Below are 13,832 nucleotides of genomic sequence, written 5' to 3'. Positions count from 1 at the left end.
GCTTGTGCCACTGACGGCCTGGGGTTGAGCACCAATATAAAGTTTAAAGAAATGGTAGCAATAGTAACATAGACCACTATAAATAAAATCCTCCTCCTCCTCCTTCCCACGGGTGACCCAAACTCCCTCAACGTCCCTGGGGCCAGAGTTCAGCCTGCCCCTGGGCCACACCTTCAGGACGGCACTGGAGCCTGGCGGTGGAGCTGGTGGAGGTGCCGGCACTTAGGCAGGCACTTGTGGCATCCGTGAACCTGCTGTCCCTGGTCACTGGCACTGCAAAGGAGGCTGTAGAAGTGGGTGCCAGGGGGGGGGGGGGGTTCGCACTGTTGTTGTAGTAGTAGTAGTAGTAGTAGTAGTAGTGGTAGTAGTAGTAGTAGTAGTAGTAGTAATAGAAGTAGTGTTATTATTATTATTATTATTATTATTATTTTGTGTAGTAGTTTTTTTAATATTTTTTTTCTGTTGACTATTTATTTATTGCTTCTTCTTCTTCTTCTTCTTCTCTTGTTTGTCTGTATGTCTGTTTCTCTGATTAGTTGTTTTGTTTTTTGTTTTCTTTCTTGCCTCTTGTTTCGTGTTCCTTATCTTCGTTTCCCTCCTCCTCTTCCTCCTCCTCCTCTTCCTCCTCCTCCTTCTCCTCCTCCTCTTTCTCAAACTTATCTCATTTTCCTGCAGTTTTTCTTGCTTCGTTTTTCTTCTCCTTGTTCTTGTTTTCTTTCTTCTTGAACTTCTTATTGCTCTTCTTCTTGTTATCCTTGTCTTTGTCTTTTTCTTCGTCTTCTTCTTTGTTCGTATTTTTCTCGTTATTGTTCTTTTTCTTAATTTCTTCTTGTTCTCGTTCCTGTTATTTTTCTTCTCGTTAGTCAATTGAAAGAGAAGAAGAAGAAGAAGAAGAAAAAGAGAGAGAGAGAGAGAGAGAGAGAGAGAGAGAGAGAGAGAGAGAGAGAGAGAGAGAGAGAGAGAGAGAGAGAGAGAGAGAGAGAGAGAGAGGGAGAGAGAGAATACAAACAAACAAGCAAATGAAAGAAGAGAGAGAGAGAGCAACAAACAAACAAACAAACGAGAGGATAAGAAGAGAGAAAACCTTCATTATCTCCCAGTCGTTCTCATCCTGATAACACTTCACACAATATATAACACTCGTCGTTAATTCCGAGGTCAAAGGTCAAGGTCAGGCGCCGTGGCCAGACGTATAACAGCTATATGTGAAGGCGAGCGGCGACGTGACCTTTGCCCGCCTAAGGTCAGACGCGACTGAAAAAAAAAGGGCGGAATTGTCGTACGTAGCCTCATTATATACCGACTTCCGACCCAAAAAACTGTCTCCTGGACCCCAATAACGAGATGCACTTATAATTAATGTTAAAATGGTTGATTCCTGATGTTTCTTGGCAATAGTTAGGCGTCAGAAACCGGGATATACTGCCATGCGCCGAGTACGATAATCTGTCACCGGGGCGGATATGGTCAGCTGTTCTGGGGACACGAACGATTGATTGATTGATGTTATAATTATTTACCATTATTATTAAGTATTATATCACCCTTGGCTCACTAATTATTATTTTATATAGGCCTACTACTACTACTACTACTACTTATACTACTTATACTACTACTACTACTACTACTACTACTACTACTACTACTACTACTACTACTACTACTACTACTACTACTACTACTTACTACTACTACTACTACTACTACTACTACTACTACTACTACTACTACTACTACTACTACTACTACTACTACTACTACTACTACTACTACTACTACTACTACTACTACTACTACTACTACTACTACTACTACTACTACTACTACTACTATAAAAATACTACTACTATTACTACTACTACTACTACTAATAATAATAATAATAATAATAATAATAATAATAATAATAATAATGAACTTCATCTCATGCTCTCAAAATATTTCTGATAATTTAGAACTGACTGACTGACTGACTGACTTGACGCGGTTATAACTGGTTGGCTGACTGACTGACTTGACGTGGTTGGCTAACTGACTGACCTGACTGACTGACTGACTTGACTGACTGACTGATTTGACTGACTGACTGACTTGACGTGGTTAACTGGCTGACTGGTTGACTGACTGACTGACTGACTGACTGACTTGACGTGGTTAACTGGTTGACTGACTGACTGACTGACTGACTGACTGACTGACTTGACGTGGTTAACTGGCTGACTGGTTGACTGACTGACTGACTGACTGACTGACTTGACGTGGTTAACTGGTTGACTGACTGACTGACTGACTGACTTGACGTGGTTAACTGGCTGACTGGTTGACTGACTGACTGACTTGACGTGGTTAACTGGCTGACTGGTTGACTGACTGACTGACTGACTGACTGACTTGACGTGGTTAACTGGCTGACTGGTTGACTGACTGACTGACTGACTTGACGTGGTTAACTGGCTGACTGGTTGACTGACTGACTGACTGACTTGACGTGGTTAACTGGCTGACTGGTTGACTGACTGACTGACTGACTGACTGACTGACTTGACGTGGTTAACTGGCTGACTGGTTGACTGACTGACTGACGACGTGGTTAACTGGCTGACTGGTTGACTGACTGACTGACAACGTGGTTAACTGGCTGACTGGTTGACTGACTGACTGACGACGTGGTTAACTGGCTGACTGGTTGACTGACTGACTGACAACGTGGTTAACTGGCTGACTGGTTGACTGACTGACTGACAACGTGGTTAACTGGCTGACTGGTTGACTGACTGACTGACAACGTGGTTAACTGGCTGACTGGTTGACAGTGATAGATGGATAGGCAGAGAGATGGAGAGAGATAAACAAACAGATAAACGGATAGATAGATATAGACAGATAGATAGACACAGGTTAGTGCATGATAACAAATATTAATAGACCGATAGATACTGAGGTTATTGCACAGTGATAGATGGATAGATAGATAGATAGATAGATAGGCAGAGAGATAGAGACAGAGAAACAGATAAACGGATAGATAGATAGATAGATAGACAGACAGACAGACGTTTAAATACATTAGAAATAGACAATAGATAGAAACAGAGAGAGAGAGAGAGAGAGAGAGAGAGAGAGAGAGAAGGAGGAGAAAATTATTAATATTTTGACCTTCCCCGCTCTGTCTCGCTTCTCATATCCTTCTGCACACTTTTGTACACTTTTCCACACTTACCCAGGTCAGCCTGCACACTTAAACACGTTATTATGCCCCGAGTTCAAGTGTTCTGAAGACTTTACTGACGCAAACTCTCCCTTCGTGTATCGTTTTCTCCTTTCGTTAATACTTAATAGCATACCCTGATCTTACTTGTCTCCCCTTATCCGTTATTTTGAGCGTGTTTTTACCAGTGAACTTGCTCTATTTATCCGTCGTCAAGTTCTAAGGTTGTCGTGTATTAAAGTTCCAACACTATGATGACGTCACGGCCTCCATTTTCCCTGTCGTCTGTGAAGGCTGCCGAGACAACGCTGTATTTTTCTTGTTTTTTTAGGTTATTATAAAGTGCCCGGAAGCGCCATGCTGTGGGAAGGTAGGTGGATCCTTTGCCCTTATTTTAGTGTGCAGGGACAGGAAATCAGGGCGTGGAAATAGGGGAAAATTGGAAAATCTGTTTCATGTGATGGTGGTGGTGGTGGTGATGGCGGCGGTGATGGTGGTGGTGATGGCGGTGGTGATGACGGCAGTGGTGATGGTGGTGGTGGTGATGACAGTGGTGGTGGTGGTGATGGCGGCGGTGGTGATGACGGCGGTGGTGATGGTGGTGGTGGTGATAACGGCGGTGGTGATAACGGCAGTGGTGACAGGTGTTTGTGGTGATGAAGGCGGTGGTGACAGGTGTTTGTGGTGATGAAGGCGGTGGTGACAGGTGTTTGTGGTGATGAAGGCGGTGGTGACAGGTGTTTGTGGTGATGAAGGCGGTGGTGACAGGTGTTGGTGGTGATGACAGCGGTGGTGACAGGTGTTGGTGGTGACGGCGGTGGTGATGACGGCGGTGATGGTGGTGGTGGTGATGACGGCGGTGGTGATGGTGGTGGTGGTGATGACGGCGGTGGTGATGACGGCGGTGGTGATGGTGCTGGTGGTGATGATGGTGGTGGTGATGACGGCGGTGGTGATGGTGGTGGTGGTGATGACGGCGGTGGTGATGACGGCGGTGGTGATGGTGGTGGTGGTGATGACGGCGGTGGTGATGACGGCGGTGGTGACAGGTGTTGGTGGTGATGGTGGTGGTGGTGATGACGGCGGTGGTGATGGTGGCGGTGGTGATGGTGGTGGTGGTGATGACGGCGGTGGTGATGGTGGTGATGGCAGTGATGGTGGTGGTGGTGATGGTGATGGCAGTGTTGATGGTGGTGGTGGTGATGATGGTGTTAGACCCTCAGCAGTGATTGGGGTCAGCCGCCATGTCCACTCCACCAATTCCACCTCCATTGACATCGGCAGCGTCAGTGATAGGTTAGAGTATTTCTGTTATCATTAAGGGATTATTGAAGAAAGGGTAGCCTAATTATTTTGACATTTATCCCTAACTATTTGGGTGTTATTCCAGAAATCAGATGTGGTTAGGTTAGATTAATTCATCTTTTTATTCATCTTTTCCGTTATTTTGAGCGCTTTTTACCATTTAACGTTCTATTTACTCAATGGTTAGGTTAGATTTGGTCAGGTTGCCTTGGTAAAAATGGGGCAGGCTTTGCACAGCTCCATTGTCACTGGTAGTTGGTGGGTGTATTTCTGGAGTTTTACCTGTGATATGAAGGTGATAACTCACTATATATAGATGTTAATTTTTTCCATATATGTATCATTAGCTTTAATGGGAACTGGATGGCCCCATACTTCTGCCTGCTAAATTTTCGGCCTGGCCCGTGATTTTTATTTATTTATTTATTATAATATTGAATTGCATACGTACTTTTTTCAAACGAACTTTATCCCTTACAAACATTTGCTTACAAAAAATTGCATACGAATTTTATGCATGCGAACTATTTCCATACGTACTGTGGTCCTAGAATCATTATAAAGAGCGGAGCAATTCTTGTCTAAACCCTGTAATAGAATAAGTCTTTGTAGGTCACAGGAGGCCATAGATAAGGGAGGTTAGGTTCTCAGGTAATATTTCCTTTGTCTTGTTTCCCTGTTAGCTTTGAGGGTCAGGGTGGACCACTGGCCGCCACCTCCTCCTTGCCCTCATGCTAAACCTTTACTACTGTTCCTATAGGTAATGCACTCTCTCTCTCTCTCTCTCTCTCTCTCTCTCTCTCTCTCTCTCATAAAAATAAACATTAAAATTCATGAAGGAATTTATTATTCCCAAAAAGACTCAGTGTTTATACAGTTCTCATTCCTAACTTAATTTGCAGACATAAGAAGAAGAGGAGGAAGAACAAGAGGAGGAGGAGGAGGAGGATGAAGGGGACACACAGGAATCAAATGGTGAGTGTTGTTAACTTTATAACTATTTTCCTTGTTCATCTTCTTGCACCAATTTTCTTCCTGCAATTGTTCCTTTTGTGCAAAATTCTCGGTCTTTTTTATTTCCATTTCCAGCTCTCAGTCTTCTCTCCTTCCTGTTAGTTCCTGCCACACAGCTGCCCTCGGTACAATGTCAGGTCACAGTGCGGGGCAGAGTTGTCATATGAAAAGGGACTCTGCCATCAAGCGTGACATGTTGTGGGAGCGGTTGTACAGAATAGTGAAGTCCCTGCCATATATAGGGTGGTCCTAATCATGACTGGGTTCAAAGAGAGGAGGTTGGTTTGGAGTCAGTTGGTGGTCAGACCCTGGTGGCAAGGTGGCTCTTAGGGTCGTATTATGAGACATTTCGCCGCCCAAGAACACATATTTGACAAGGCTTTCGTAGGAGTTGTGGGCATTTCCTGGGGTAGTTTTATGACCCTGGTGGTAGTGTGACCCTTCCTCTGTACCATGAAGCTAAAGAAACACACATTTGTCAAGACTTTCATAGGAGTTTGGGGCATCTCCTTGGGTAGTTTTATGACCCTGGAGGTAGTGTGACCCTTCCTCTGTACCATGAACCTAAAGAAACACACATTTGTCAAGACTTTCATAGGAGTTTGGGGCATCTCCTTGGGTAGTTTATGACCCTGGTGGTAGTGTGACCCTTCCTCTGTACCATGAAGCTAAAGAAACACACATTTGTCAAGACTTCGAGCTTGTATGGGGTGGTACACAGGTGCCTTGAATGGACTCGCCCTAAAAACACTAGTAGGAAAAGCACCTCATGAAAGTGACACACAACTATATGGAAGTCTCAGGAGCATAACACACACACACACACACACACACACACACACACACACACACACTTTGAATATGTATGTATCTGGGTGGGTGAGTGAGTGTATATGTGTGTGTGTGTGTGTGTTTGGGAATATCATACTCCATTTCTTCCCATCCCATCCCTTCCCATGCCTTCCTTTCCATCCCTTCCCTACCTATCCTATTCTCTTTTATTCTGTTGTATTCTGTTGTATTCTCTTATTCTGTTGTATTCTGTTGTATTATCTTTTATTCTGTTGTATTCTGTTGTATTCTCTTTTATTCTGTTGTATTCTGTTGTATTATCTTTTATTCTGTTGTATTCTGTTGTATTCTCTTTTATTCTGTTGTATTCTGTTGTATTATCTTTTATTCTGTTGTATTCTCTTTTATTCTGTTGTATTCTGTTGTATTCTCTTTTATTCTGTTGTATTATCTTGTATTCTGTTGTATTCTGTTGTATTATCTTTTATTCTGTTGTATTCTCTTTTATTCTGTTGTATTCTCTTTTATTCTGTTGTATTCTGTTGTATTATCTTTTATTCTGTTGTATTCTGTTGTATTCTCTTTTATTCTGTTGTATTCTCTTATATTCTGTTGTATTCTGTTGTATTATCTTTTATTCTGTTGTATTCTGTTGTATTCTGTTGTATTCTCTTTTATTCTGTTGTATTCTCTTTTATTCTGTTGTATTCTCTTTTATTCTGTTGTATTCTCTTTTATTCTGTTGTATTTTGTTGTATTCTCTTTTATTCTGTTGTATTCTCTTTTATTCTGTTGTATTCTGTTGTATTCTCTTTTATTCTGTTGTATTCTGTTGTATTCTCTTTTATTCTGTTGTATTCTCTTTTATTCTGTTGTATTCTGTTGTATTCTCTTTTATTCTCTTGTATTCTGTTGTATTCTCTTTTATTCTGTTGTATTCTCTTTTATTCTGTTGTATTCTGTTGTATTCTCTTTTATTCTGTTGTATTCTCTTTTATTCTGTTGTATTCTCTTTTATTCTGTTGTATTCTGTTGTATTCTCATTTATTCTGTTGTATTCTGTTGTATTCTCTTTTATTCTGTTGTATTCTGTTGTATTATCTTTTATTCTGTTGTATTCTGTTGTATTCTGTTGTATTCTCTTTTATTCTGTTGTATTCTCTTTTATTCTGTTGTATTCTGTTGTATTATCTTGTATTATCTTTTATTCTGTTGTATTCTCTTTTATTCTGTTGTATTCTCTTTTATTCTGTTGTATTCTGTTGTATTCTCTTTTATTCTGTTGTATTCTGTTGTATTATCTTTTATTCTGTTGTATTCTGTTGTATTCTCTTTTATTCTGTTGTATTCTGTTGTATTATCTTTTATTCTGTTGTATTATCTTTTATTCTGTTGTATTCTGTTGTATTCTGTTTTATTCTGTTGTATTCTGTTGTATTCTCTTTTATTCTGTTGTATTCTGTTGTATTCTCTTTTATTCTGTTGTATTTTGTTGTATTCTGTTGTATTCTCTTTTATTCTGTTGTATTATGTTGTATTCTGTTTTATTCTGTTGTATTCTGTTGTATTCTCTTTTATTCTGTTGTATTATCTTTTATTCTGTTGTATTCTGTTGTATTCTCTTTTATTCTGTTGTATTCTCTTTTATTCTGTTGTATTCTCTTTTATTCTGTTGTATTCTGTTGTATTATCTTTTAGTCTATTGTATTCTGTTGTATTCTCTTTTATTCTGTTGTATTCTGTTGTATTATCTTTTATTCTGTTGTATTCTGTTGTATTCTCTTTTATTCTGTTGTATTCTCTTTTATTCTGTTGTATTCTGTTGTATTCTCTTTTATTCTGTTGTATTCTGTTGGTATTCTCTTTTATTCTGTTGTATTCTGTTGTATTCTCTTATATTCTGTTGTATTCTGTTGTATTATCTTTTATTCTGTTGTATTCTCTTTTATTCTGTTGTATTCTGTTGTATTCTCTTTTATTCTGTTGTATTCTGTTGTATTCTCTTTTATTCTGTTGTATTCTGTTGTATTATCTTTTATTCTGTTGTATTTTTTTTTATTCTGTTGTATTCTGTTGTATTCTCTTTTATTCTGTTGTATTCTGTTGTATTATCTTTTATTCTGTTGTATTCTGTTGTATTCTCTTTTATTCTGTTGTATTCTGTTGTATTATCTTTTATTCTGTTGTATTCTGTTGTATTCTGTTGTATTCTCTTTTATTCTGTTGTATTCTGTTGTATTATCTTTTATTCTGTTGTATTCTGTTGTATTCTCTTTTATTCTGTTGTATTCTCTTTTATTCTGTTGTATTCTGTTGTATTCTCTTTTATTCTGTTGTATTATCTTTTATTCTGTTGTATTCTGTTGTATTCTCTTTTATTCTGTTGTATTCTGTTGTATTCTCTTTTATTCTGTTGTATTCTGTTGTATTATCTTTTATTCTGTTGTATTCTGTTGTATTATCTTGTATTCTCTTTTATTCTGTTGTATTCTCTTTTATTCTGTTGTATTCTGTTGTATTCTCTTTTATTCTGTTGTATTCTGTTGTATTCTCTTTTATTCTGTTGTATTCTGTTGTATTATCTTTTATTCTGTTGTATTATCTTTTATTCTGTTGTATTCTCTTTTATTCTGTTGTATTCTGTTGTATTCTCTTTTATTCTGTTGTATTCTGTTGTATTCTCTTTTATTCTGTTGTATTCTGTTGTATTATCTTTTATTCTGTTGTATTCTCTTTTATTCTGTTGTATTCTCTTTTATTCTGTTGTATTCTGTTGTATTATCTTTTATTCTGTTGTATTCTCTTTTATTCTGTTGTATTCTGTTGTATTATCTTTTATTCTGTTGTATTCTCTTTATTCTGTTGTATTCTCTTTTATTCTCTTTTATTCTGTTGTATTCTGTTGTATTCTCTTTTATTCTGTTGTATTATCTTTTATTCTGTTGTATTCTCTTTTATTCTGTTGTATTCTGTTGTATTCTCTTTTATTCTGTTGTATTCTCTTTTATTCTGTTGTATTCTGTTGTATTCTCTTTTATTCTGTTGTATTCTGTTGTATTATCTTTTATTCTGTTGTATTTTTTTTTATTCTGTTGTATTCTGTTGTATTCTCTTTTATTCTGTTGTATTCTGTTGTATTATCTTTTATTCTGTTGTATTCTGTTGTATTCTCTTTTATTCTGTTGTATTCTGTTGTATTATCTTTTATTCTGTTGTATTCTGTTGTATTCTGTTGTATTCTCTATTATTCTGTTGTATTCTGTTGTATTATCTTTTATTCTGTTGTATTCTGTTGTATTATCTTTTATTCTGTTGTATTCTCTTTTATTCTGTTGTATTCTCTTTTATTCTGTTGTATTATCTTTTATTCTGTTGTATTCTCTTTTATTCTGTTGTATTCTGTTGTATTCTCTTTTATTATGTTGTATTCTGTTGTATTATCTTTTATTCTGTTGTATTCTGTTGTATTATCTTGTATTCTCTTTTATTCTGTTGTATTATCTTTTATTCTGTTGTATTCTCTTTTATTCTGTTGTATTCTGTTGTATTCTCTTTTATTCTGTTGTATTCTGTTGTATTCTCTTTTATTCTGTTGTATTCTGTTGTATTATCTTTTATTCTGTTGTATTATCTTTTATTCTGTTGTATTCTGTTGTATTCTCTTTTATTCTGTTGTATTCTGTTGTATTCTCTTTTATTCTGTTGTATTCTGTTGTATTATCTTTTATTCTGTTGTATTCTCTTTTATTCTGTTGTATTCTCTTTTATTCTGTTGTATTCTGTTGTATTATCTTTTATTCTGTTGTATTCTCTTTTATTCTGTTGTATTCTGTTGTATTATCTTTTATTCTGTTGTATTCTCTTTTATTCTGTTGTATTCTGTTGTATTCTCTTTTATTCTGTTGTATTCTGTTGTATTCTCTTTTATTCTGTTGTATTATCTTTTATTCTGTTGTATTCTCTTTTATTCTGTTGTATTCTGTTGTATTCTCTTTTATTCTGTTGTATTCTCTTTTATTCTGTTGTATTCTGTTGTATTCTCTTTTATTCTGTTGTATTCTGTTGTATTATCTTTTATTCTGTTGTATTCTCTTTTATTCTGTTGTATTCTGTTGTATTCTCTTTTATTCTGTTGTATTCTGTTGTATTATCTTTTATTCTGTTGTATTCTGTTGTATTATCTTTTATTCTGTTGTATTCTCTTTTATTCTGTTGTATTCTGTTGTATTATCTTTTATTCTGTTGTATTCTGTTGTATTCTCTTTTATTCTGTTGTATTCTGTTGTATTATCTTTTATTCTGTTGTATTCTGTTGTATTCTCTTTTATTCTGTTGTATTCTCTTTTATTCTGTTGTATTCTCTTTTATTCTGTTGTATTCTGTTGTATTATCTTTTATTCTGTTGTATTCTGTTGTATTCTCTTTTATTCTGTTGTATTCTGTTGTATTCTCTTTTATTCTGTTGTATTCTGTTGTATTCTGTTGTATTCTCTTAATTCTGTTGTATTCTGTTGTATTATCTTTTATTCTGTTGTATTCTGTTGTATTATCTTTTATTCTGTTGTATTCTGTTGTATTCTCTTTTATTCTGTTGTATTCTGTTGTATTCTCTTTTATTCTGTTGTATTCTGTTGTATTCTCTTTTATTCTGTTGTATTCTGTTGTATTCTGTTGTATTCTCTTTTATTCTGTTGTATTCTGTTGTATTCTCTTTTATTCTGTTGTATTCTGTTGTATTCTCTTTTATTCTGTTGTATTCTGTTGTATTCTGTTGTATTCTCTTTTATTCTGTTGTATTCTGTTGTATTCTCTTTTATTCTGTTGTATTCTGTTGTATTCTCTTTTATTCTGTTGTATTCTGTTGTATTATCTTTTATTCTGTTGTATTCTCTTTTATTCTGTTGTATTCTGTTGTATTCTCTTTTATTCTGTTGTATTCTGTTGTATTCTCTTATTCTGTTGTATTCTGTTGTATTCTCTTTTATTCTGTTGTATTCTGTTGTATTCTCTTTTATTCTGTTGTATTCTGTTGTATTCTCTTTTATTCTGTTGTATTCTGTTGTATTCTCTTTTATTCTGTTGTATTCTGTTGTATTATCTTTTATTCTGTTGTATTCTCTTTTAATCTGTTGTATTCTGTTGTATTCTCTTTTATTCTGTTGTATTCTGTTGTATTCTCTTTTATTCTGTTGTGTTCTGTTGTATTCTCTTTTATTCTGTTGTATTCTGTTGTATTCTCTTTTATTCTGTTGTATTCTGTTGTATTATCTTTTATTCTGTTGTATTCTCTTTTATTCTGTTGTATTCTGTTGTATTATCTTTTATTCTGTTGTATTATGTTGTAATCTGTTGTATTCTCTTTTATTCTGTTGTATTCTGTTGTATTATCTTTTATTCTGTTGTATTCTCTTTTATTCTGTTGTATTCTGTTGTATTCTCTTTTATTCTGTTGTATTCTGTTGTATTCTCTTTTATTCTGTTGTATTCTGTTGTATTCTGTTGTATTATCTTTTATTCTGTTGTATTCTGTTGTATTCTCTTTTATATCTGTTGTATTCTGTTGTATTCTCTTTTATTCTGTTGTATTCTGTTGTATTATCTTTTATTCTGTTGTATTCTGTTGTATTCTCTTTTATTCTGTTGTATTCTGTTGTTTTCTCTTTTATTCTGTTGTATTCTGTTGTATTCTCTTTTATTCTGTTGTATTCTGTTGTATTATCTTTTATTCTGTTGTATTCTGTTGTATTCTCTTTTATTCTGTTGTATTATCTTTTATTCTTTTGTATTCTGTTGTATTCTCTTTTATTCTGTTGTATTCTGTTGTATTATCTTTTATTCTGTTGTATTCTCTTTTATTCTGTTGTATTCTGTTGTATTCTCTTTTATTCTGTTGTATTCTGTTGTATTCTCTTTTATTCTGTTGTATTCTCTTTTATTTTGTTGTATTCTGTTGTATTCTCTTTTATTCTGTTGTATTCTCTTTTATTCTGTTGTATTCTGTTGTATTCTTTTTTATTCTGTTGTATTCTGTTGTATTATCTTTTATTCTGTTGTATTCTCTTTTATTCTGTTGTATTCTGTTGTATTCTCTTTTATTCTGTTGTATTCTGTTGTATTATCTTTTATTCTGTTGTATTCTGTTGTATTCTCTTTTATTCTGTTGTATTCTGTTGTATTCTCTTTTATTCTGTTGTATTCTGTTGTATTCTCTTTTATTCTGTTGTATTCTGTTGTATTCTCTTTTATTCTGTTGTATTCTGTTGTATTCTCTTTTATTCTGTTGTATTCTGTTGTATTCTCTTTTATTCTGTTGTATTCTGTTGTATTCTCTTTTATTCTGTTGTATTCTGTTGTATTTTGTTGTATTCTCTTTTATTCTGTTGTATTCTGTTGTATTATCTTTTATTCTGTTGTATTCTCTTTTATTCTGTTGTATTCTCTTTTATTCTGTTGTATTCTGTTGTATTATCTTTTATTCTGTTGTATTCTCTTTTATTCTGTTGTATTCTGTTGTATTCTCTTTTATTCTGTTGTATTCTGTTGTATTCTCTTTTATTCTGTTGTATTCTCTTTTATTCTGTTGTATTCTCTTTTATTCTGTTGTATTCTGTTGTATTCTCTTTTATTCTGTTGTATTCTCTTTTATTCTGTTGTATTCTGTTGTATTCTCTTTTATTCTGTTGTGTTCTGTTGTATTCTCTTTTATTCTATTGTATTCTGTTGTATTCTCTTTTATTCTGTTGTATTCTGTTGTATTCTCTTTTATTCTGTTGTTTTCTGTTGTATTCTCTTTTATTCTGTTGTATTCTGTTGTATTCTCTTTTATTCTGTTGTATTCTCTTTTATTCTGTTGTATTCTGTTGTATTCTCTTTTATTCTGTTGTATTCTGTTGTATTATCTTTTATTCTGTTGTATTCTCTTTTATTCTGTTGTATTCTGTTGTATAACTGATTTTTATGTTTTGGGGGGAATTTCACGCAAGGGAAGGGAAGGGAAAGGAAAGGAAAGGAAAATGAAGTTACAAAAAGAAGGAAAAAATAATATATGAAAATGTGAGCCTTCCTCTGTACCGTGAACCTAAAAACAGTTATTTGACAAGGCTTTCCTAGGAGTTTTAGGCATTTCCAGGGGCAGTTTTATGACCCTGGTGGTAGTGTGCCCCTTCCTCTGTACCATGACCCAACGAAAACATATATTTGACAGTTCTTTCATAGGAGTTTGTCATTTCTTGGGGTAGTTTAATGACCCTGGTGTTAGTGTGACCTTTCCTCTGTACCATGACCCTAAGAAAACATATTTGACATGGCTTTCCTAGGAGTTGTGGGCATTTCCAGGGGTAGTTTTATGACCCTGATGGTAGTGTGACCCTTCCTCTGTACCGTGAACCTAAAAACACATATTTGACAAGGCTTTCATAGGAGTTGTGGGCATTTCCTGGGATAGTTGAATGACCCTGGTGGTAGTCTGACCCTTCCTCTGTACCATGACCCTAAGAAAACATATATTTGA

At 34.9% G+C, this 13,832-nt stretch overlaps 1 protein-coding gene across 15 annotated transcripts in view; it reads left to right on the top strand.

Moving 5' to 3' along the window:
* The first annotated feature begins 3,470 nt into the window (after nucleotides 1-3,470).
* Nucleotides 3,471-13,832, top strand: part of LOC126993112 (uncharacterized) — a 66,245-nt gene continuing 55,883 nt past the window's right edge. For 5 of the 15 annotated variants that reach the window (XR_007747421.1, XR_007747414.1, XR_007747406.1 and 2 more), the window contains exons 1-2: nucleotides 4,922-5,276; nucleotides 5,419-5,491. Coding sequence is in view for 1 of the 15 variants with exons in the window: in XM_050851964.1 (XP_050707921.1) it covers nucleotides 3,569-3,581 (13 nt within the window). In the remaining 14 variants the exon portion in view is untranslated. Of the gene's footprint in view, nucleotides 3,582-4,287; nucleotides 4,508-4,921; nucleotides 5,277-5,418; nucleotides 5,492-13,832 lie in introns of those variants that run through there. The other 10 variants (XR_007747415.1, XR_007747407.1, XR_007747396.1 and 7 more) reach the window with 7 other exon arrangements.

This window comes from Eriocheir sinensis, unplaced genomic scaffold (genome assembly GCF_024679095.1).
Source record: "Eriocheir sinensis breed Jianghai 21 unplaced genomic scaffold, ASM2467909v1 Scaffold562, whole genome shotgun sequence".
Classification (NCBI taxonomy): Eukaryota; Metazoa; Arthropoda; class Malacostraca; order Decapoda; family Varunidae; genus Eriocheir; species Eriocheir sinensis.
The sequence above is the reverse complement of the archived record's forward strand: the minus strand, read 5'-3'. Positions and strand labels throughout refer to the sequence as shown.